Consider the following 24,878-nt stretch of genomic DNA (forward strand, 5'->3'; position numbering starts at 1 on the left):
CATCCAATCCGGGAAAAAGCCTTTGATTATCCACTCTGTCCATGCACATAAACTTGTAGGCTTCTATCAAGTTGTTCCTCAACTTCGTCGATGCAGTGAGAATAAACCAAGTTTCCCCAACTTCACCTCATATCTAATGCCCTCCACACCAGTCAATATCCTGTTAAGTCTTTTCTGTACCCTCTCCAAAGCCTCCACATCTATCTGATAGTGTGGCGACCAGAATTGAATACTATATTTCATGCGCAGCCTAACTAAGGTTCTATAAATAAAGCTGCAACACAACTTGTTAATTTTTAAACTCAGTGCCCTGGCCGATGAAGGCAAGCATGCCGTATGCCTTCTTGACTACCTTCACTTTGTTCCCACTTTGTGACATGTGTACCTGTACACCCAGATCCCTCTGCCTATCAATACTCTTAAGGGTTCTGCCATTTGCTATACATTTCCAATGTGTAGTAGACCTTCCAAAATGCATTACCTCACATTTGTCCGGATTAAACTCCATTGACCATCTCTCCACCCAAGTCTCCAACTGATCTATATCCTGCTGCATCCTCTGATGGTCCTCATCACTTTCCGCAAATCCACCAACCTTTGTGTCATCCACAAACCTACTAATTAAACCAGTTACATTTTTCTCCAAATCATTTATATATATTACAAACAGCAAAAGTCCCAGCACTGATCCCTGAGGAACGCAATTTGTTACAGCCTCCATTCAAAAATGCACCCTTCCACTGCTACCCTCTGTCTTCTTTGACCGAGCCAGTTTTGTATCCACCTTGCCAACTCACCTCTGATCCCATGCAACCTCACCTTCTGCACCAGTCTGCCATGAGGGACCTTTTCAAAGGCCTTACTGAAGTCCATGTAGACAACATCCACTGCCCTACCCTCATTAATCATCTTCATCACTTCCTCGAAAAACTCGATCAAGTTAGTGAAACATGATCTCCCTTTAACAAAACCATGTTGCCTCTCATTACCATGTCCACTTATTTCCAAGTGGGAGTCAATCCTGTCTCGAAGAATCCTCTCCAATAATTTCCTACCACTAATGTAAGGCTCACCGGCCTGTAATTACCTGGATTATTCTTGCTATCCTTCTTAAACAAAGGAACAACACTGGCTATTTTCCAATCCCCTGGGAATATCCCTGTAGCCAGTGACGATACAAAGACTTTTCTCAAGGCCCCAGCCATTTCCTCCCTTGCCTCTCTCAGTATTCTGGGGTATATCCCATCAGGCCCTGGGGACTTGTCTACCTTAATGTTTCTCAAGAGCCCCAATACCTCCTTTTTGATCTCGACATGATTCAAACTATCTACACACCCTTCCCCAGACTCATCATCCATCTTCTCCTTGTTGATGCAAAGTACTCATTAAATACCTTCCCCGTTTCCTCTGGCTCCACGCATCGACTGTCTCTCCCCTGTCCTGAGTGGGCCAACCCTCTCCCTGGCTACTGTCTTGTTCTTTATATATGTATAAAAGCCTTGGGATTTTCCTTAATCTTGCTGGCCAATGACCTTTTGTGACTCCTGTTAGCCTTCCTTATTCCTTGCTGAAGTTTCTTTCTACTTTTCTTGTTTTGTGTGTTCCCAGCCTCCTACCCTTGACAAATGCTTCCTTTTTCTCTTTGACTAGGCTCACAATATCTCTCATTATCCAAGGTTCCCAAAACTTGCCATACTTATCCTTCATCCTTATGGGAATGTGCTGGTCCTGAATCCCTATCAACTTACACTTGAAAGCCTCCCACATGCCAGATGTTGATTTGCCCTCAAACTCTGCCCCCAACCTACATTCTTCAGCTCCTGCCTAATATTGCTGAATTAGCCTTCCCCTAATTTAGTACCTTCACTTGAGGATGACACATCTTTTTTATCCACTAGTACCATAAAGCTTTCTGAATTGTGGTTACTGTTCCCGAACTGCTCCCCAATACTAGGTCCAGTACGGTCCCTTCCCTGGTTAGTTATCTACATACTGCTTCAAGAAGCCCTCCTGGATGCTCCTTACAAACTCTGCCCCATCCATGCCGTTACTACTAAGTGAGTCCCAGTCAATGTAAGGGAAGTTATAATTTCCCACCACAACAACCCTGTTACTTTTACACCTTGCCAAAATCTGCCTATATATCTGTTTCTCTATCTCCCACTGACTACTGGGCAGCCGATAGTAAACTTCCAACATTGTGACTACACCCTTCCTATTCCTGAGCCGTACCCATATTGCTTCATTACACGGCCCTGCAAAGTGTCCTCCCTCAGTAACCAGTAGTTCAACTCCCCCACTCTTTTTACATCTTTGTATATCTCACCTAAAACATCTGTATCCTGGAAGCTACCAATCCCATCCTTCCCTTAACCAAGTCTCTGTAATGCATAACATCATCATAGTTTCAAGTACTAATCCAAGCTCTATGTTTATCTGCCTGTTACACTTCTCACACTGAAACAAATGTTCAACGACAACATTTTAAAATCATTTGGATAAGTACAAGGATAGGAAAGGATTAGAGGGATATGGGCCAACCACAAGCAATTGGGACTAGCTGGGAAAGCACCATAGTCAGCATGGACCAGTTGGGCCAAAGGGCCTGTTTCTATGCTGCATTGCTCTATGACTCTGTACTCAATGATGCAACATCCACAACCCTCTGGGGTTGGGAATTCTGTAGATACACAAGCTGCTGAGCGAAGAAATTATTTTCATTTCAGTCCTAAACGATTGGTAATTTCTCCTGAGCTGGAAGCCCCTTTGTTCTGTGTTCTCAGCTGGAGGAAACAACCTATCAATTTCCATCTTTATCAAGCTCTTTCAAAATCTTCTATGTACCAGAAGGACATGATTGCATTGGAGAGGGTGCAGAGAAGATTCACCAGGATGTTGCCGGGATAGGAAGTTTCAACCATGAGGAGAGACTGGGTTTGTTTACCCTGGAAGAGGAGGCTGAGGGGGTGGTCTGATAGAGGTGTACAAATTGAGAGGCAGAGGGTAGACTGCAAGAAACTTTTCCCTATGGCAGAGGTGTCTGAGACCAGAGGGCACAGGTTTAAAGTGAAGAGTAAATGGTTCAGAGGGGACCTGAGGAAAAGTTGTTTTCACCCAGAGGGTGATGGAAAAATGGAATGTGCTGCCTGAGAAGGAGGTAGAGGCAGGCACTCTCGCAACATTTAAGCATCTGGGCGAGCACTTAAATCGCCAAGGCATAGTAGGTTATGGACCAAGTGCTGGTAAATGGGATTAGTATTTGATGTTCAGCACAGATTATGGTGGCTGAAGGCCTGTTTCTGTGCTGCATGACTGTTTTCATCAGGTCACCTCTCATTCTTCTAAACTCGAGGGAGTATATGTATAGCTCAATTTACTCAGCTTCTCATCATTGGGCAAACCTCTCATCCCAGGGACCAATTTAGTGGACCTTTCCTGTACTACCTCCAGGGGAATATATCCTTCCTTCATGCAGAGGCTGAAACTACACACAATACTCTGTGTGGTTTCACCAAAGCCCAGTACACCTGCAGCAAGACTTCCTTATTCTTGTACTCCATTCCCCTCACAATAAAGGCCAATATGCCATTTACCTGCATAACTGCTAACTGTTCCTGTATGTTAATTTTCTGCATTTTTTGTATGAATACGTTCAGATTTCTCTGGTCAACATCTAGAAGTTTTAAGCCTCATTAAAGTTATTCCATTTTTCTGTTCCTACCATCAAAGTTTATAATCTCACATTTCCCAATTATACACCATCTGCCTTTTTGTTGAACATTCACCTTTGTTTTTTGCCTTTTTGTTGCCCATTTACATCTTATTAATGGCTTCTTTGTGTGTTTTTTACAGCTTACATTCCCACCTTGCTTTGTAAGGTCAGAAAACATAAGAGGTCAGATTAATTACTCTCAGTTTCTTCATCTAAGTAATTAATATAGTAAGTACTCTCACAAAACCAGGTTAAAGTCCAACAGGTTTATTTGATAGCACGAGTTTTTGGAGTGTTGCCCCTTCACCTGATAAAGGGGCAATGTTCTAAAAGCTCATGCTATCAAATAAACCTGTTGGGCTTTAACCTGCTGTTGTAAGACTACTTACTGTGCCAACCACAGTCCCACACCAGCAACTCCACATCATAAGTAATTAATTTAAACTGTAAGTAACTTAGGATCCAGCCCTGAACCTCGCAACATATCACTTATAATTGCAAGCTGACAACTTGAAAATGTCTGGTTAATTCCTACTGTCTGCTACCAATCCCTTAAAGTCTTGTTCGATGCTAAATTGAGCAGAGTGGATCAAAGAAGCCACGTAGAGCCCATAGCAAAGAAAGTTAATATCACACACAAGGAGATAATGCAGTGAGGTAGAGACTGAAATAAAGAAGGGGAATAATTACTGGCTGGTGATTTTTAAAAATTTATTAGCGTTAAAAGTAAGCTTACATTAACACTGATGTTACTATGAAAATCCCTTATTTGTCACACTCCAGCACCTGTCTGTGAGAATTTAGCACGGCCAATGCCACTAACCAGCATGCCTTTTGGACTGTGGGAGGAAACTGGAACATCTGGAGTAAACCCACGCAGACACGGGGAGAACGTGCACACTCCACACAGACAGTGACCCAAGCCGGGAATCAAACCCGCATCTCTGGTGCTGTGAGGCAGCAATGCCATCCACTGTTGCACCCTGACACTAAGGCTGTGGGCAGGATTTTAATGCCGCTTTACGCTCCTTTTGCAGCAGGAAAATGCTGTAAAATCGGGGATAAAGCGACTGGCACAAATGGCACTGGTTTTTGCAACCGGCGGGATTTTACGACACCCAGATTTCCACGTGATCAGCCTCTCACCAGAAATGGATGAGAGGCTGCTTAATTTATTTAAATTTAATTAAATATTTATTTGTGTTTAGTGAGTCCAGCGCTCAATTGTCCAGGCTTGCTAGCTTTTATGGATTCGCTGGGAGAGGTTTTCTCAGCCAGGGAAAATGCCTGCCCCCCCCCCCACCCCCACCCCCAAATGAATGGGAAACAGTGCAGTCATGTTAACCTCACCAATGGAAGCAGAGACCATTGAAGCCCCCCAAAGGTGCCCCTTGGGCAGTGTCAGATGGGCATGCCAGACTGGCACCTTGGCAATGTCCATGGGACAGTGCCAGGGGGCAAGGTGAATGGGGAGCAGGGTCTGTGGGGGAGGGGCCAATAGGAATGGAGGGGTCATCTACCACTCTGCACGTGGGGCAGAGAGGAGGGCCTGGGGGGGGGGGGGGGGGGGAGGGTGGGTCCATGATCTGTGTGGGAGAGAGGGTCCATGATTTATGAGGAAGGGATTGGGGGGGGGCGGGGGGGGGGGGGGGCGCGTTGGGCAGGGGTTGCATCTCAGACTGTGGGTCTCCGCAACTGCTGGGGGGTGGTGGGGGTGTGGCTGCTTGAGGCTGCCTGCAGTGGCAGGGGCCTGACAACTCAGTCTTTGTCTGTCAGATCCCTGCTGCTGTTAATGCACATGCCCTCTCCAGGCTGTCTGGTGAGTTAAGCCCTGCCCACTGCCTCTCTGGCCAGAAACACCAGTCCAAAGTTTCAGAGACAGAATGCATAAGATTGGGCCTGAAAACTCACCCAAAAACGGATCTGGAACTCTCCCCGTTTCACACCCACCTGACACTGAGGAAAAAAAAAACTTGTAAAATTTCCACCCTTTTAAGTGTTTGAGGACCATATGAAAACTAAGAAAGAAATAAGGATACAAACACAGAACAAAGTAAATAGAAAGTGAAAAAAAAAAATTGAAACAACCAAGGGAAGAGAAAGGATTCTTTTGACAGCGTGCAACAACCAACTCACTAAATAACATCATTTTCGGAATTTTAATGCTGAAATCCCAACAACCATTACCACATTGTGACAAATACAAGTTTATACTGGTAATGAAAAGATTGCTAATTTTGTTAGGTGTCCTGATGGTTTATGATTATTGTGATGGGCAGAGGTAGAATGGATTTGTACGATTTCTATAGGAACTATTGAATAGTTAGAGCACAGATGGAGGCCATTTGGCCCATCTTGTCCACGCCATGGAGAAGTTGCTCATAGAACCTCACAGCATTTTGTATATTCTGATCTCACAGAAACTAATTTATTTTTAAAGTATATCGCTCCATACCCGTTACATAAGCTTTACAGAAAACGATAACATTAGCCAGATGCAAGTATTCACAATTTTTTTGATGTTAATAGCACCTAGCAGAATTTACCAGTTTTAACAGAGTGCTTCGGTGCACGTGTGTACAACACATCACACATCTGCACCAATGAACTAGAAGCGACTCAAAATTACCCAAAGACTAGAAAAAGAAAGCAAAACGCATGGAAAGGTAATGTTTTCAGAAGATGGGTCATGTGTACGGATTATACTGGACATTTTAAGAAACATCTGTCACTTTGACATAAACACATTTCAAAAAAAGTGATTGTTTTTAGTTTAAAAAAAAATGAAAACTTCAAATGTTGTAAGAATTGTCCCAACGACCATACCTCACGGACGGTGGGTGCATCGGGTAATTTACTTACTGTTATTCTCTCCTTGGGCTGCCTAGCAACTGAGAATTTCTGGTCTATGACATAGGCACCTTCAACACTTCCAGGAGCTGAGCAAGAAGAGTATTAATATTAGAATACAACAGCCCAGACCTCAAGAATTTACAGTCAGAGACAAATCAAGATGCGTATGGAAGCAAAGACATTTAAAATTAGTGTTGTTGTAAAAGATGGAAAGCAAAGTAATGAAGTACAAATTGTCCAAAATAATTTAAAAAAGCTCCTTGTACATAAATGACTTTTAATAAACTAAATCACTTTTAAATAATATAAATTTAAAACACAATTCGCAAGTAAAGCAAAAGTTATACCTAAATATCTCTAAACACAAGAGAAATTAATGTGAATGGATATCATGATGCAGGCTGCAACACTTTCCCACCAGCACACAGCAATCTATGCAAACTTCCACATTAAGAATTATGCCACCACTTCAAGGTTAAGACCACGGTACTTGCAAGCTTGTGCACGACAAGCATGTGTGATCATGACTGCTGTAGAAAAAAAAATGAAAAGCGCTGAATACAGATAAACTTGCAACAGCCCAGTGGCTGAAAGAAAAAAAGTGACGCAGTAAAAAAAAAAGCCAGTACAGCAATGAAGTCCATGTTTGCCAGCCACATTGCAGTGTTTACACAGTCACCTGTCTGCTTCCGTTTAGTACAAGGAACGTGAGCTGGTCTATGATATCTTACAGCTGGTTTTAAAATGATTTTCCTGGAAGGAGATCGGGTCTGAATTTCTGACTTTTTAGCAAGTTCAGACTTCTTATAGGCTGTTAGAGAGGAAAAACAAGAGCAAATATATGAGGACAGGAACAAAGTGATAGTCAGGTGGAATGCTCAATATCCACTTTTCATTAAAGAATTTAATAGAGAACAATTTAGGAAATTAGATATTGCTACTTCTTGTTATTCTTTATTCTCTAAGATTTCCACAACCAAATCTCACAGAGAACATAATATGGTTACACAGTACAAACACCTCACACCACAAAAATGCAACAAGAAAATAAAAATTGCTTCTTTTGTATGAACCTTTTCTCTTCTTTTTGTCTTCTTTGGAGACTGCACTATCTTTTTTAATTATTTTTCTCTCAGGTGTGGAAACTCTGTTTTTTCCGGTTTTTAATACCTTCCCTTTCCTATGTTTATCCAAAGACAGGCTGCTGAATTCCTTCTCTGTTTTCTCCTGTTTAGTAGCAGCAGCTGGCTGTGTTACTATGATACTGTCTTCATCTGCAGAATTAGAGTGCAAGAAATCACTTTAATAGCAACAGGGATATAACACCAAAAATAAAACACAAACCAAATTCATGTTACTTTTTAAAAAACTCAGTAAAGTTAAGGAATACAAGTGTAGAGTAACACAGCACTTAGTTATTTTTTAACCGAGATTTTACCATCTCATCATGGCTGATAGTTAAGTCTTTATAGGCACCTTGAGTATCCATCCAGAGGCTGTCTGTGTCCATTACTGATTCATCAATACTCTCATCTTCTTTCAAGTCTGTAGGAATCTCAATCTTCTCCGGAATAAGTGCAATTTGGACAGCTTTTTCAGGTGGTTCATGAATTTGTTCTTCCGTTGACTGGATTTGTTCACCTGGGGTAAAAACGTCCTCAACATCACCATCATCAGGCATGGCAAACCTCACATTGTGGCCTATGTCCTTTCCTCCTTCTAACGTGGTCTGAACAACTGTAATTATGTCATCTTCTACTGTAATAACAGATTCTACAATTCCCCTCTCTTCTTCAGCTTCTTCCACAGGAACAACATTCTCGGATATTTCATAGTCAGCAGTGTCTGTTTGTAAAACTATTTCTGGCACAGTAACCTCAAAAGGTAGATTTGACTTAGCTTCCTCTTTCATGGTTTTCTGGGCTTCAGCTGGTTCTTGCACAGGAACAGTTTCCTCAAAGATTTGATGATCACCAGAACCCATTGTTGAAACTTCAGATGCAATAACTTCACTGGGTGTAGCTCTAGTTTTACTTTCCATGATTTCCGTAGGTTGATCTATCGTGCACTCAACAACATCGCTGGGAACACGAGGTGCAGTTGCATCTTTCATTGCACTCTCAGTTTGAATAATTTCTTGCACAGGTCCAGATTTCTCAATTATTTTGTGATCAAAATGCACAGATTCTAAATCATCTTTTAGTGCAATGGTCTCACTGGACAGAACAGGCTTAGCATCGTCCTTCCTCACGTCATCAGCTTGAACTGATTCCGAAGCAGGGACAACGTCTGTGGACACTTGATCAATTTGCTCCATTTTCAAACTTACTTCAGATATTATAACCTCATCAGGCAAACTAGGCTCAGTGGAATCTACCATAATTTTCTCAAGTGCAGTAGTTTTTTGTGTAGGCACAATGTTGTCAGATATTTTATGATCAACAATCTCAGTCTTTATACATGCCTCTGATAAGACAGTCTTACTGGGCGAACCAGATGTAGCTCCCACAATCTCTTGAAGCTGAGGTGTCTCTTTAGTAGGAGAAGCTGTTTCAGGCACTGCCTGAGAAACAGATTCTGGTACAATTACCTCACTGGGCAAAGGTTCATCTTCTAAGACTTTCTTAGGTTGAACTGATTCTTGAATAAGAGAATCTTTCTTAAAAATTGTGTGATCCAAGCTGTCTATTTCTATATCTACATCCAGCACATTGTCCTGTCTGGGCAAAATAGGCCTTGGTTTGTCATCCAAGAATTTCTTGGGGTGAGCTAGTTCTTGAACAGAAGCACTTTTCTCGGACTGTTTGTGATCTGAAACCTTTGGTTCAAAAGCGACTTGTGGTAGAGTAACTTTGTTGGGCAAACTAGACCTTCGTTTATCTTCCAAGCGTTCCCTGGGTTGAACTGGTTCCCAAACAGAAGTCTCTTTCTCGGCCAGTTTGTGATCAACACACTTAATTTTCAAAGATAGTTCTGATACTGTAACTGTACTACGTAAACCAGACAAATCATGACTTTTATTGAGCTTTTCTGTTTCATGATTTGGAAGCTTCTTTGGAGAGAGGATGTTTGCAGTTCTCTGAGTGTCGATGCTGGTGGTTGTATTTTGATTGTTAGATTCTTTCAGTGCAAATTCATCAGACACTTGGACTGGCACAGATTCTGTCTTAGAAACCTGGCTTGGAACACTTGACAAAACTGATTCATCAGATTTCGTTTCTGATTGTGCTTCTAAAATAGTAGCTATTTTTAATTCCCTGTCTTCTGACAGGGTGCTAATTCTAAAATGTGAATCTTCTTTCTGCTTATTTACATCTATTTGCCTCCTGATACTTTCCTCATCTATTGTCTGTGAAGCAGTGCGGATCTGGTGAAGGAAAATGCTGCCATCTTCCAGAGGACTTTTAACTTCTTCGGGAGTTGGTAAGGGGGCTGAGTATTCAAAAACGCAGTAGCCCATTTCCTCTGCTTGACTAACATTTTTAATAATTAATTTGATGCTTTCGGTTAAAGCCTCTGAACCAGAAGCAATATTTTCAGCGGCAGGTTCTCCAGGCGTGGATGCTTTTCGAACCACTTCTGTTTCTGTGCCCTCAGAGCTTAGTCTCGTTCTTGTAATTCCTAAATCCAACATTTCAGGTAAGTCAGGAACCACAACAGTGTCATTTTTGTACTCGTCCTTCAAAGCGCGGGGGTAAGTATATTGTGAATCTAACTGCAGGCTTTCATCGGCTGATTTCTCATCTTTTCCCACTTCAACAGGGAAATAAATGTGTTTCTCCTCAGCAGGTGTCGTTACTGGGAAAAAGTCTGCTGACTCCTCTAAGCTCATTCCTCTGGTACAGGCAAGAATATCAGAGGCCAATGGAGACAAAGATTCTGGGGGACCTTGGCTCTCTGTTTCCGCCTCTAGTGCTGTTGAATCTAAAGGTGTTGTCGGTAAGTTCAGAACTAGCTTTTGTAGTTCTTTACTGATACTTGCATCAGCACTAGAATCAGGTTGTTGGGATATGGCTCTGGAGTCTTCCTCCGGATGCTGAGTAAATAAATTAATTTCACTTCCCGTAGTGGGTTTAGTCTGCATATCAGCAGGCAAAGTTGTCTGTGCAAGTGTACTATAATCAATACTTTGTGCTGATATATTATTTTCAACTTTGTGGGCATCAGCTTTTGACGGGACTTCAGGGAACTGTGATATACTATGAGGAAGTCTTGAATTGTTTTCATTTGTGATGGTCATTTCATAATAACCGTCTTCAAGCTGCTTGGTACTATTTTCCCCATTGTCTTTCAAAACAAATGTTTCAAAGTACTTTGACATTTCTGGTTGATCCACATCTGTCTCGTCTTTTACACTCACATTAAAGGTGTCAGTCATTTTGTTCTGCGCCATTGGACTAATTGAACTCTCTGCACCTTTATCAGAAGGAACAATGGTATCAGTCAATGTGGGCACACCTTGTGCTCCCAACTCTTTCTCCTTGGCAGGTACCTGTTGCGTGCTTGTGTCTTCAGTTTTTGTGTGTGTATCATGAACGTTTTTGATATCCACAACACATGGCTCGCGTTTAATTGTCTCAAGTGCAGAGTCGCTGCTTAAAGCTCTGTCACTTGTGGTGGGTTGCACGTCATGTTTTACACTTTGATTAAATTCTTCCACGTGTGACTGAGCAGTTACAACTTCTGCTACCTTAAGATTGGCTTCATCCATTTCCTTTAATGGAAGGTTGGTTATTAGTTGTTCAGGCACATGTTTAGGTAACTCAGTTTGTACTAAATTGATGGGACTGGATATTGTCTCTTCTGCTGCTGTTTTCCCGTTCAAATGTTTTAAATAATGTTGTGCATTTTCTGTGGAGCTGTATTCAATAGTTTCTGATCTGTCTTCTGGCATTGAAAATACATCCTCTATGTGTTCAACCAGTTTTATTGTATCTAGTGTCTCTTTCCTTTGATCACTTGAGTCTTCTGAAACTACAGTTTTGTCTTTAACCGCACTAGATGCAATTACAGGTACTTTGTCTTGAAGCACTCCTGGCTTTTCCTGAAGATCATGTTGTTTTGTGTCTTCAGTGACTGAAGTGATGATTGCAGCTGAATCTATTCCTATTTCCTGCTGATATAAGTCATATTTGTCTTCAGTACCTGTGGTTCCAACAACCAACTGCTCTTTTTGTGAAGCTTCTTCGCTATCCTTCAATGGATCTTTAACAGGAGCTGTTTTGACAGGTGAAATGTCCTTTTCTTCATAGAAATCTGTGTCTGAAATCTCTGTATGGGATTGTTTTGATGAACCTTGAATGTCAAAACTATCAACAGGCTTTGTACTCTCATCTAAAATAGATTTGCTGGGCAATGTTTTTATCAGAGTATTTTGCGCTTTCATGATTTCATCTGTTTTCTCGTCAGAACTTGGTTGCACGTGGCCAAATATATTCTCTGCTGCCACTATAGAGATGCATTCATCTTCATTAACGCTAGATTGTAATGAACTTACATGGTGGCTGGTTATAGCTTCAATGCTAGAGGCAGCTAAGTCTTCTGGACATGGTTCATTCTTTAATGATACAAGATCAGGTTTGGACTGCAAAGCATCTGTTGAAAATGAATACTGCTTCTTGGAAGCTTCCTCTGGTGTTTGGTGTTTGACAGAATCACTATCTTTATCCAATGTAGGAGGAGGAGACGGCAAATCAGGTTTTTGCTGCACTGTACGTTCGACAATATTATTTTTCAACTCTGCTACTGGTACTTCATGCAACGATGGTCTTCCCCCGCTTGTAACAGAGGGTTCTCCGCATGTTGACAGCTTGTCCATCTTCGTGGCTGTAAGCAGATCTAAAGTAGTTTGTTGCATGCATATAGTTAACTGTTATTGATAGGCAAAACTATCCCACACATTATTCTTTTGTCCCCTGCCAAAAAGGTGTGCGTTGAATAAAAATGAAATGCGTACAAATCTGCCTAACTCCTGTAGCACAATATTTAGGGAGGATGAAAAAAAACAGTTCTAATTTTGGACCTAAACTGTATTCAGACACAAAACTGCCACTGACTCCCAGACTTAGCAGTTATGTTAAAAATAAGCTGATACCACTTTTTATCTAAGTTAATGATATATTAATATATATCAATATATATTAATTCTGCAAAATATGGACAAATTCTAAGCTTGCTAAAATGCAAATTTTGATATTTACTTTCATGAGACAAACAAAACCGCACTGGGTATATTAGTTGATCCACTGTATTTTAACTGGAGGATTAAAAATAATGCTGCCTCCCTGTTTATCTTTCTAGATCCTTCTCTCAACTTTCTCAGAGATGGGCGAGGAAATGTAATGAATCTTGTTTGTCGCTTTCTCATTCTGTCTCTCCTTTCATTCTGTATATATGTGGCTGTGACACAAGTATGACAACAAGGTATCGTACAATCTTTGACCGATTTACTTTCTTCTTCTTTATGAATATCTCCTTGCCTTCTGTTTCCTCTTTCTAGGTATTGTCTACTCTATTTACACCTCACATAATTTGTCTTGCACTGTTTCTGATCTCCTGTGAAGGTGTGGATGCAGCCTCAGGGTTTTAGGCAGAGAAATTATTTGGCCTCTTCCTGGATATGAATTGGCTGCAGGATGTTGAGGTGTGCAGCCTGGGGGGAATAGTGGGACAGGAAGCAGGGATGCACTTCAACTACACAATAAACAATCTTTATCATCATTTGGTTGGATTGAACTTTATACAGATAGATCTTTATGGTAATTTTGATTAAGTTCTATTTATGTCTCAAACTGTACATTTAATTAAAGTAATTTCTCACCATAATCAATTTCAACCTTACCCATGATCTGCCAAACTTTTGGAAACAGAAGTGATTTATCAATAATAAGCACTTACAATAGCCTGATTAAAATAATAAATGCAAGATGCCAGCATTAAAACATGAAGCAAAGCAATTCATTTTAAAATAATCCCCAATATAGGCCGAAAATACAAAAACGCAACTTAAAAAGTCTTCTGATCACTATTAAGTCGACTGATTAGAAAGCAGGTGAACCAACACTGAAAGGATATTTATCAGCAATGTAACTGGCAAACATTAAGGCAATGAAAAGCCTCATGTGCTTTAAAAAAAGATCAACTCAGCTGCAAAGCATGACATCATGGAAACAAAATAACTCAAATGTCAGCAGCAGTGGTGGGAAATTGTTGTTGCTCCAGCATCAAATCAGCTAAAAGCAATTAACGCACAATAATTAAATTATCCTTTAAGCAAAATATCTACAAGCAAACACTTGAAAGAAATAAGATATTCAAAAGGCATTTGTTGTCTTGTGGAAGTCAACAGGAAGACACACCTTCTACAGAAGGTGGCATTTCTTCCAGGGACTCAACTTCCTTAAGAGTCATTCCCTTTCCATTGGGAATCTCAGCTGGCACACTGTCTTCATTGGATGATGTGACCTCCACAGATTTGGTATCCCAAGCCTGGGCTACAGCTTCTGCCTGCACTAAATGCTCAGCAGACCAGTGCTCTTGAACATGCTCTTGCTTAAGAGCTATTGCTGGCTCCTCTTCATCAGATGCTGGACTCTCAACAACTTCTTCTACTCAAAGGAAGAAGTGGACATGTCAGGACAAAAGACAACACAGATGCTTAACACAACAGTTTTAATGGGACACTTTCAGCTCTGTTTTGTATAGACAACAACTTAAATAAAAAATATGATAAATAGATACAATTATAAATAATTGTATAAAAATAATAGGGTGGGAGGAGGGGGAAGAGAGAGTGAATTTTGTGCAATAGTATGATTAGGGTCTAGAATTCACTGTCTGAAAGTAATTTTCAAGAGGGAGCTTGATGCACATTTGAAAGGGAACTTTCAAGACACTGGAGGAAGAGAAGGGCAGGAGATCAATTAGGTAACTCTAAAAGAGGTTTCATGGCTTAATGGATCAAATGGCAACTTTTCTGTGTTTTAAAATTGTGTGATTCTATGCATATATTTTCATTATAGTAAATAGGAATAGTATATATCTTCTAACCAAATATAGACCGGAATTTTACCGCCACACCCACACCGATTCCAGGGCGGACGAGGCTCAGAGAACAGTATTCTCCGTTTGCCTCAGGCCGGATCGTACAAAACTCGGGCGGACATGCCAGTAAAATTCCGCCCATAATCCAGTTACAATTTTTTTTGTTTCTTATTTGTTCTGTTGCCAATTGCTATCATCAATTTATTTGTGGATGTGAATGTTAAAGTGTGCCAAAATTCTCCATTACATAATAATGGCTTTGGGTTGCCATACTTAGCTCATTATACATCATTAAATAATGGGTAAACTCTTCCAGATTCAGATTTATGAAGCATACTTTTGGTGCTTTCAGTAATTTATGTATATTACTACTTTCAGTGGGATAAGATAGTTACAGATCAGAGTAACATATTTTATACAATATCTGACCTGGTTTTAGGAATCACAATATTACATTCAGCTTGCTAGCATCAATGATGCAAAAACATAAAACCAACATGGTATATACACAAGGAAAGGCTTTCACAAAATAGTTTTTCTGGTTCGCAAGCAATTGGTCAACTTCCACAAATGCAAAGCATAATGTTTCTCTGAGATGAGATATATACATGTCTTCAGCATGTTGAACTTCATGTAACTTATAGTGGGCATGCTGACAAGTGTGCACATTACTGAGCAGAACATACAGTCATGGGTAAGTGGTTATAATACTGCAATATTCATTGTGTTTCCGTGCCTGAAACAAACTTGATTGGCAATTGTGAAGGCGGCATTTCTGTCAATAATTCATATCTGTAAGTTCTAACTGCACCTTAAATCTAATTTTTGTGCAGAAAAGGACCAAAACCCAGCTAAAAATCATGAAATTTGAACTGTGGGGGTTTGCAGGGGTTCTCAATGTGTGTTTTGAAAGGAGGAATTCTAAACACGGTATCTACTGACCTGTAATGCTTATTCTGTAGTTTTACTCAATGTATGTCAAATTTCAAGCATGTTCCATCACTTTTTTTTAGAAATGCTTAAGCTTATTTAATAATTGTACCTTTTTTAAAGTGGTGCTAATAGATTTGAAATGAAACATCACAATAGTTTAAATGGTCTTGCTTTACACCATCAAAAAAACTGCACAAATGAAAAACACACATTTGATTTGTAGTTTCTGATATTATAGTGAATTAGTACGAGCTGACACTTTCTTTCGTAACGTGGTACTTTGACAGCTCAACGCTGCAAATAAATTAGTGTCACAGGCCAAGAGCTGAAAGTGTTTCAGTGATTTACATTGTTACTGGAATGAGTATAATTTGGCATGCCAAAACTGAAAGCTATGTGGAGCACTCACACAACTTAGTGCAGTATTAGGTGAAAGACGCTGTGAATAAAATAACAGTGAAGTGCACTGAATTCATGATTCATGCACTGTTTTATCCAATGTAGGAAGTCCCCAGCTTTGTTGTAGTCACATGTATAATTTTCTTAATGCCAGAATGTTTGTCTGGATAATTGTTTTAAATAATTTGGTTGTTCTTAGACACATTAGAAGTATGATTTTAAATTCAACATCATTTATACTGACTCAAATGGGTCATCAAGGATATCACAGATATTTTCTTTTTGATTTTCTTGAATTCTTTGATAGTTCGGTGCTCATCAAAATGTCACAACAAGAGAATGGAACATGATTTAACATTATTTCACAGAGTTTTTACATCAAGACAGGTTGGATGTAAAGTTTAACTTCCTTCCACACTATCCTGATATGTGACTTAATTGTGAACTTGGTTTTCCATATAAAAGGAACTTGCGAGGCAACACTGTATCATCAGTTACCTCTCACTAGGAACAAGGGTGAGATGTCTAAACTAATTTCATGCAAGGGATTGCCTGGAATGGTAATAATTTTGATGTAATACTGTAATAATGGGCTGCACAGTGGTTAGCACAGCTGTCTCACAGCACCAAGAATCCGATTTTGATTCTGGCCTTGTGTGACTGTGTGGAGTTTGCACGTTCTCCCTGTATCTGGTGCTCCTATTTCTTCCCACAGTCCAAAGGTATATAGGTTAGGCTGATTGGCAATGCTAAATTGCCCCTTAGTGTAACAGGGTAAATATTGGGATACAGGGATAGGGCCTGGGAAGATGCTGTCTCGGAGACTCAGTGCAGACTCAACCAGCCAAATGGCCTCCTTCCGCACCGTAGGGATTCTATTCTATTCAATAGTGCACTCAAGACCAGAAACTTCCAGTTTCCTAAATTGGATACTTCAGTAAATTTTCCACAGAAAGCAATTAATTGGAGCTGTCTAATACAGTAATCTACTGTCTTAGATTAATGGAACTCCTTACCTACTTGTTATCAAGTTTTCAGGTATATAAACTTGTGTGTGGACTTTGCAAAACTTGTATGTCTCCATTATAAAGACAAACGTTTTCTAAAATACGTAAAAAAACCTCATCATCGAATCATTAGGATACAGTATTAAGATATTTTGTAATATGTAATACTTTGTCTATAAAATGGAGATTTGCAGGGTTTTTTTGTTTTAAGTGCAAAGCAATTTCTACCTTACCTCGATATACAGGCTATGGTTTTGTTTCTGCACTAATCAGCCCGAGATGTTCCATCAACATTAGTGGGTGAGGGGAGAGAATGATGGGGTGACAAACACAAAATTGGAAGAGCAGGAAGTCTAACTCTTTCAATATTAATGAAATACATACAGTTTAAATTTCACTGTGATAATCTCAACACCTGTATATTTTACACATTATATTAATGTTCTTTAAAAGTCTAGCATTCCCCATATGTGATACTAAGGTGAATCAAAATTTAGTTTAGTTCAGTGGCTGATGTGCCCGCATCGCACCTTTCGCGAGATGAGTTGGAATTTTGCCCGATGTTGTCTCAAAAATTAATCCTATTGGAAATGCTTTTTTGAATAAGTGCTCAGGGGACTTCACTTCCATGTGGAACAAAACAATAGGAACTGGTGAACGCATGCAAGACAAAAACAAAGAGAGGGAGAAGAAGAAAAAAAAGGAACCATGCTTGGTTCACCTTTGTCCTGACTACACAACTCATCTGCCTGTTGAAGTGTGGCACTGGGGGGTGTACTAGTGGCAGTCCATTGTGAACTGAATAAAGGATGCTCATAGTACTCCTCATCAGAATTGTAAGGCTCTTCGTCGTGAACAGAAACAGAAATGGAGGGGGCTAGGAGTATGCGTTTCTCCTGAGTGGTGGCAGGCTGATAGGTTGAGCACCTTTGGAGAGGTTTTGCCTTAACCTCAATCCCTAAATCTACAAATAGACACAGGGATCATTCGACAAACAGACACAGCTCCACAACAAATACATCAGTTATTCAAGTGCGATGAAACCAGCCACAAGCATATATTTAAGTTCACTTGAAATATGCGTAGCAAATATCCCCAGTGAACATCCATATTACAAAGTTAACACTGACATTTTGCAATTAAAAAGTTCAAGCTTTTCCTAAGTCATAAATAGACTTTAGCCAGAATAACAAAGTTTGAACAATTGCTAATGTCCTCTAAACCACAAGCTATCCATAGTATAGAACAATGGGAAACTGCTGACCCTAAATGTGGAAATATTGTGTACTTTGAGGAGGATAGACATGGACGGGCTGCTGGTATGAGCAGACATGAGTCAGCTGAAATTCAGTGCAAAGAAGTATGAGATTATATATTTTAGTGGGAAGAATGAGAACAGGCAATATAAAATGTAGGTCACAATTCTAAAAGTGCTGAAGGAGGAGAACGATCACTGAAGGCAGCAGGACAGGAACAGAACGTGGTTAATAAGGCATATGGGATCCTGGGTTTTACAAATAAAGACCCAGGGCAGCATTTTACTGCGAGCTTTGGGACCCCAACATTGAGATGAAATGGTGGTCTTGACTCCACACTAATTAACAGTGGGACTCATTCAGCAATTCCACAGGAAGCATCCTCTGTGATCACTGTCAAGTTAAGGGGGTGGACTTTGAAGAGATAAGCCCTGCAAAACAGCTCAGGGATTGAGATGGCATCTTAACATGAAGGCACTTTCGGAGAGGTAGTTAGAAGATTATAAATCAGAGGAGCTAAACAGGTAGGGGTCCCAGATGGTCCATGGGGGGCCATGATAGACAGTATTCCTTGCCTGTGGTCTACTCTCTGGAGCATGGAACTTCCAGTTCTAATGACACTGCAAGGCTGGAAAGCAGCATCCCTAAATATATTAATTGGCTACCCACCTTGTTTCAGTACAAAGTTGCTCTGTATCCAGTCCCACTGCTGGGAAACCTTCCAGCTCCAGGACTGCATCAGGGAACAGTCCCAACTCAGGTCCCAGCTATTTTCCAGCACCCTCCATACCCCAACTCACTGTCTTCCAGAGGCTGGGAAAACCGTGCTCACGGAGCACAAAAGCAAGGGGGTTATGGTGAACATTTGTAAAACACTGGCTTGGCCTCAACAGGAAAGGTTGAGAAAAGAACGAGAATGATTTTCAATGGCATGAGAGGTCTAGAAAGTGTTGATAAAGAGATTCTATTCTCATTGGCAGCAAGGTATGAACCAGAGGACACTGATTTAAGGGACGGAATTCTCTCATCCAGGACTAAATCCTGCAGCGGGGATGGAGAATGATTCCCGCTGCAAAGGCTGACAGGAAACTGTGCCATATCTCCCATCCCCAGAGTATTTAATTATGCATCTGGGGATTTTGCACTGACTTCCATGGCAGAGAGGGCTCGATGGCACACAGCATGCCTTGATATCCAGTAAGTGCCATATTAAAAAGGCACCCAACATCAATGACCCACCATTGAAGGAAGACAATCCTGAAAAAAGAATTATCTCCAGGAATATTCTGAAGCTAGGAGATGGACCGCCATGGAAACACTGAAGCCGGAAGGTCCATTTAATAGCTGCTCTCCCCCACCTACTGCCCTGGTGTTTCAGGGCCCCTGGCAGTCTCCATTCCCTAACTCTGGAGGCAGTCCCAGGCTTTCTTCAAGTAAGTCCTGACATGTTGGTCCAGACCAGTTCTGGATTGGTGTGTTTTCCCACTGGCGTTGCAGAGAATTGGACATTGGGAAGGATGCAAGTCAGTTTCATGCCAGCCTCCAGCAGGATTCCTAATCTGTCACGTTGGGTAGCACCAGAAGATCCTGCTGTGATTTTTGACCTCCTGCTGAATTCACCCACCCACCCCTCCCTCCCATTGGTGGGGGCTTGGGGGAATTCTACCCAAGGAGTTTGAGAAAAAGAAAAACGGTGACATGAGGAAAAATCTAATTGGACAGCGAGCGCTCACAATCTGGAATCTGGAGAAGTCTGGTGGAGGCAGCTTCAAACACAGGTGTGAAAAGGGAATTGGAAAATTTTCTGAAGAGGAAAAAAAACGGTGGGACACAGGGAAAGGACAGGGAAGTGGGACCAGCTGAATAGTCCCAGCAGAGAGACTGCAAAAAAACAGAAGTGTCAAACACGCTGTAACTTGTAACTATTCTAGGCTTCAACTAAGGGCTGAATTTTACAAGAGGGCATGGGACTCAAATGGATGCTATTGGGATGGTTAGCTGTCCCACGAAGATTGACGGCACCTGGACCCCAGTAATTACTACCTGGTTTTCTAAATGGGGAGGGATTGAGGATGAGGAGAGGTGGGAGTTTGGAGCCAGGTAGGGAGACACTAAACTGATCGGGGGGGGGGGAGGGGGGGGGGGGTGATGATGATGGTGATTTGCACAAGGCACTCCTTCAAATGACATATCCTCACCCTTCACATTAGTTGGCCATCTAAGAACCTCAAAAATAAGCCTAGTGCTGGGTGTTTTATCCATCCCCGTCCCACTGGTGACAAGGTTGGGGGCGAGTGGGAAGGCTACCCCACTTGTCATGTTTGACATGGAATGCCCCACCCAGCACCACCACCCAAAACATGCCTGGCATGAAACACAGTCCTAAAACTGCTTATTTTCTAGCATAAAGTTATGCTCCTATACATGTAAAACATTAATTATCTTCACAAAAGTTGCTTGTTTCCTGTTTTGCTTTTGCTGCAGAATTCAAAATGCTGTTTAACTGCATATCTGAAGTAACTGCCTTCCCATTTTGTGCAGTGAACAGATGATTTAATATCATTGTACACAAAGCCTGATGTAGATCGTCTAAAATACTTCCTCCATCATTTAACTTTAAAAAAATAAATTAAAATCCATTCACTTTAATTGACTTTTTTCTACCAGTGGAGAAAACTAAGAAAGATGACAGCTTAAAAATGTGAATAAAAGAAATAACCATTCTAACAGGATTCAAGATACTTGCATAGTCTTTCCACTCCCCAACAAAGTACATCCTCAGCACTTTTTGTTATATAATAATTGCATGGCCAGTTTCATCCACTGATGTAATTTAAACGCCACCAATATGTTCAATCCTCACAAATCCTCCAAATGCTTGAAAGCTAATATGGAAGCATTGAACAGATCAGTGCCAGTAAACAAGCGCGCACACACAATTGATTTTAAAATTGGATTAGAATTCCTTCTAATCACCAATTTATATACATTCATGCCTAAATACAGCTACATGTACATATAGTCAAGCAGAATTATTAATTTCAGAGTCTAAAGGTAGAAACCAGCTCATTTTCTTACCTTTCTGTGTTGGGCCAAAGTGTTCTGATGCTGGAGATGGGGGTGGAGAAGGTGGTAGATTGGTCGAGTCCTCCACTGCATTTAGAAAACAGTGAAATACAGCAGTTTAATAGGAACTCAGCAATAATGTGAACACTATTATTTTAACCACGTGACAGAACTCTTCAGTAAAATGCTAGAAACTATTCTGAAAGATTTGATAACTGGGCACTTATAAAATAACAGTTAGATTGGGCGGTGTCAAAATGGGATTTAAGAAGAGGAAACTAGAGTTGGAGTTTTTTGAGGATGTTATGGATAAAGGAGAATGAGTGAATGTGGCGTATTTAGATTATTAGAAGACTTTAGATAAGGTCCCACACAGGTTAGCAAAATTAGAGCTCGTGGAATATGGGGAAATATACTGATATGGATTGAGGATTGGTTAATGGACGGAAAATATAGAGTAGGGATAAGAGGATCATTCTCAGGTTGGCAGCCTGCAACTAGTGGGGTGCTGCAAGGAGGAATGCTTGCACTCCAATCTATGTCTATGATTTCCATGAGGGACCAGATGCAATATTATCACATTAGCTGATGACGCAAGGCTTGGTGGGAATGTGAGTTGCGAAGAGGTGGGAAAATGAATTGTGAAGAGGTTGCAAAGAGGCTTCATGGGGAATTAGACTGACTGAGTGGGCAAGAATATGGCAAATGGAATATAAGGTGAAAAAAATGTGAAATTGTTCGCTTTGGTAGGAAAAACAAAAATGCAGAATATTTCTCAAATGGGAGAGACTGGGGATGTTGCTGTCCAAGACACCTGGATGTTTTTGCACATAAGTGACTGAAAGCTAACATGCAGGTGCAACAAGCAATTAGAAAAACAAATGGTATGTTAGCCTTTATTGCAAGAGGATTTGAGCACCAGAATAAAGCAGTCTTGCTGCAGTTGTATACAGCCTTGATAAGACCGCACCTGGAGGACAGTGGTAAATTTTGGTCTCCTTACCCAAGGAACCATACAGAAAGTGCAATAATGGTTCACTAGACTAATCCTTGGGATAGCGGTGTTGGCCTGAGGTAAAATTGAGGAGATCCAGCCTGTAGATTTTACAGTTTAGAAGGAGGACTGAGATTTGGAGGAATTTCTTCAGTCAGAATGCTCTACACCTTAAGAGGACTGTTTAAAGGTCAGTCACTGACAAAGTTCAAGGCAGAATCAACGGATTCCTAGATCCCAATGACATGAAGGGATATGGGGATAGTGCAGGAAGATGGTGTTGAGGTAGAAGATCAGCTATGATCTTGTAAAATGGCATAGCAGGCTCGAGGGGCCAAATGGCCTGATCATGCTCCCACATTCCAATGTTTTCTGGTGCATTCTCTACGACAGTGCCTCTACCAATTAGTGTCCACTAACCAACAAATCAGCATCCTTTTCTCACGCAGTATAATTTGTTATTCCTTTTGAGATTTGGTATTCTCATGTTTGCTTTGATGAGTGCAAGATGACAAACTTTGACAACACGTCTCTTTTTTCAGCAATGTTCATATTCTACACTACCAAGTGACTATTACTATGGAATTACTCATGGGCAGGGATGGGAATACAATTGGTCAACTTTGTTGTTCTGCTCATCACCTGTTCACAGCTTTTTTTATTGAAACTTTGTTTAATTAATACTTCTATAGGGTTGCAGAAACATTAAAAAAATAAGAATGGGTGCTTTGCTACTAAACACATGCCATTGTTACTATTGGGTTGTTTCTGTACTGGGTGAATGATCATGGAGGAGACATGGGTAAGACCTTTGACTTTTTCAAAAGATACCCGAATCCAAACTATGGTTCAAAACTCATCTGAAATTGGTGAATTAAGCTTCATGAAGAGGTTGGCCTGAATTCATGGAAGGTGCTGAGGGTTAGGAGATGTCGACCCCCATAATGACATCCGGCAGGTTGGGAACGGTGCTGGTTGAACCCTTATACCACTCCAGTAGAAATTGGCGGTGAAAGGAATGGGGACATTCCTAGGGTTGGGTCCTGTCTGTTATTTTTAAATGGTCTGGAGCCTTTTTGACTGTAAAAGCCTGGCCTGTACGTTTCCAATTCTCTGTATTTTTTGGTCATTGATAATGCAAACCATATTTTTAAACACCATTTTAAATGTGTAGACCTTTGAGGAAAATAGGGATATTGAAGACAAACATAGTAATAGCTAGCTTGTGAAATATTCCAACTCTATCATCAGATTTGACTGATAAGCACACTTCCATTCCGCTTACATAACAAACAAAACATATTTAGAAGCATACAGCTAGGGTCAGATAGAATAACAGAATAGGACAACACAAGTGAAGGGTATTTTGTTCCATTAAATGTGTGCTGACTTTTTTGATGAGGAAACCAATTAGTCCTACCAACGCTCCACCATCCTGCCAGCCACCTCTGCCCGCGCTTACTCATATCTTGCCATTTTTCATTTTTTAACAAGAGAATGCAAAGCTCCTGCACTGTAACAGTACCAGGGTTGTCAGAGGAGTGGTAGGGCCAATTAGTAACAAAATAGAGATCTATTAGCTAATTGACTATTTTGCATTAGTGTTTACAAAGGAAGAGATTATTACCAGAGCTATTATAAACAGAGAGCTTGTGGGATAATCGATTAGAGAAAATTAGATAAAGAGGACATACTAGAAAGTTCGCAGTACGTTACATGGCTAAGTAGCCTGATCTAAGTCTAATTTGCTGAGGGAAGTAAGGATAGAAATTGCAGGGGTGTTGGCCCTGTAATATGATAAATACTATTCCTGAGAGACTCACCCAATGTTACATTCACTACTCACTTCATTCTGTTGTAATAGATCCAGCAATGCCTCCTTTCTAACTGAGCAGGAAAAATGCTGATTCAAGAGAGTTTTCCTGAACACCATAAGATGAATCATCCCTTTCTCTGTCCTCAGCACTGTCCCCTTCAATATTGGAGAAGGTAAAGTCTCTCATTAACATTAGGTTATAATTCTTACACTTCTCAGTAATTTACTTTCAAATTTGTTCCACTATTTCCTTCCAGTTATTTGGTGACCTTTCAAATACAACAAAAGATGTAATAAATGCTTTGTTTTTTTTCAACCAGCGCTAATTAACTTGCTCATTAGGATATAGCTTGTAAGTCAATCTGGTGTGACTGTTCATCTAAAACAGGTTCCTCTTCACACAGAACTGGTCTCAAAGTATTAGGATCCTGTAACCCTCTCTCCTGCTCAGAGTCTCTAGTCATGCATTAACCTGACATATTCTTCCATTTGTATTCTCCTTAGCATGTGGCTCTAGGGGAATTCAGAGATCACTCTCTGAAGTCTTGCTTCTTCCCTTGCAGCTTAAACTCTGACCTGCAGGATGTCAGCCCTCTTCATTTCTATGTACTTAGTTACAAGATCTTTTAAAGGCCATGGGGGTGACACTCCAATCCCTTCAGACAGCAGACGGGAATCCTGGTGCCCCAGTGAACGGGGTGTCGGCTGAAAATCAGGATTTAGAACCCCGATGGGAATAGAAACATCGAAAATAGGTACAGGAGTAGACCATTCGGCCCTTCGAGTCTACACCATTATT

The 24,878-nt window shown here is 40.7% G+C and overlaps 1 protein-coding gene across 7 annotated transcripts in view; it reads right to left on the reverse strand.

The window, feature by feature from the left end:
• The window catches only part of LOC145349822 (microtubule-associated protein 2-like), a 251,261-nt gene that overhangs the window by 28,890 nt on the left and 197,493 nt on the right, over positions 1-24,878 (reverse strand). For 6 of the 7 annotated variants that reach the window (XM_080198387.1, XM_080198386.1, XM_080198388.1 and 3 more), the window contains 5 exons: positions 21,282-21,356; positions 8,042-12,391; positions 7,639-7,839; positions 7,245-7,376; positions 6,575-6,651 (listed from right to left, as the gene is read on the reverse strand). In XM_080198387.1, the coding sequence (XP_080054513.1) occupies positions 6,575-6,651; positions 7,245-7,376; positions 7,639-7,839; positions 8,042-12,391; positions 21,282-21,356 (4,835 nt within the window). Of the gene's footprint in view, positions 1-6,574; positions 6,652-7,244; positions 7,377-7,638; positions 7,840-8,041; positions 12,404-13,923; positions 14,173-17,668; positions 17,912-21,281; positions 21,357-24,878 lie in introns of all 7 variants that reach the window. The other variant, XM_080198389.1, reaches the window with a different exon arrangement.

Source organism: Carcharhinus amblyrhynchos, chromosome 11, assembly GCF_965287045.1.
Source record: "Carcharhinus amblyrhynchos chromosome 11, sCarAmb.v2.hapA, whole genome shotgun sequence".
Taxonomy (NCBI): domain Eukaryota; kingdom Metazoa; phylum Chordata; class Chondrichthyes; order Carcharhiniformes; family Carcharhinidae; genus Carcharhinus; species Carcharhinus amblyrhynchos.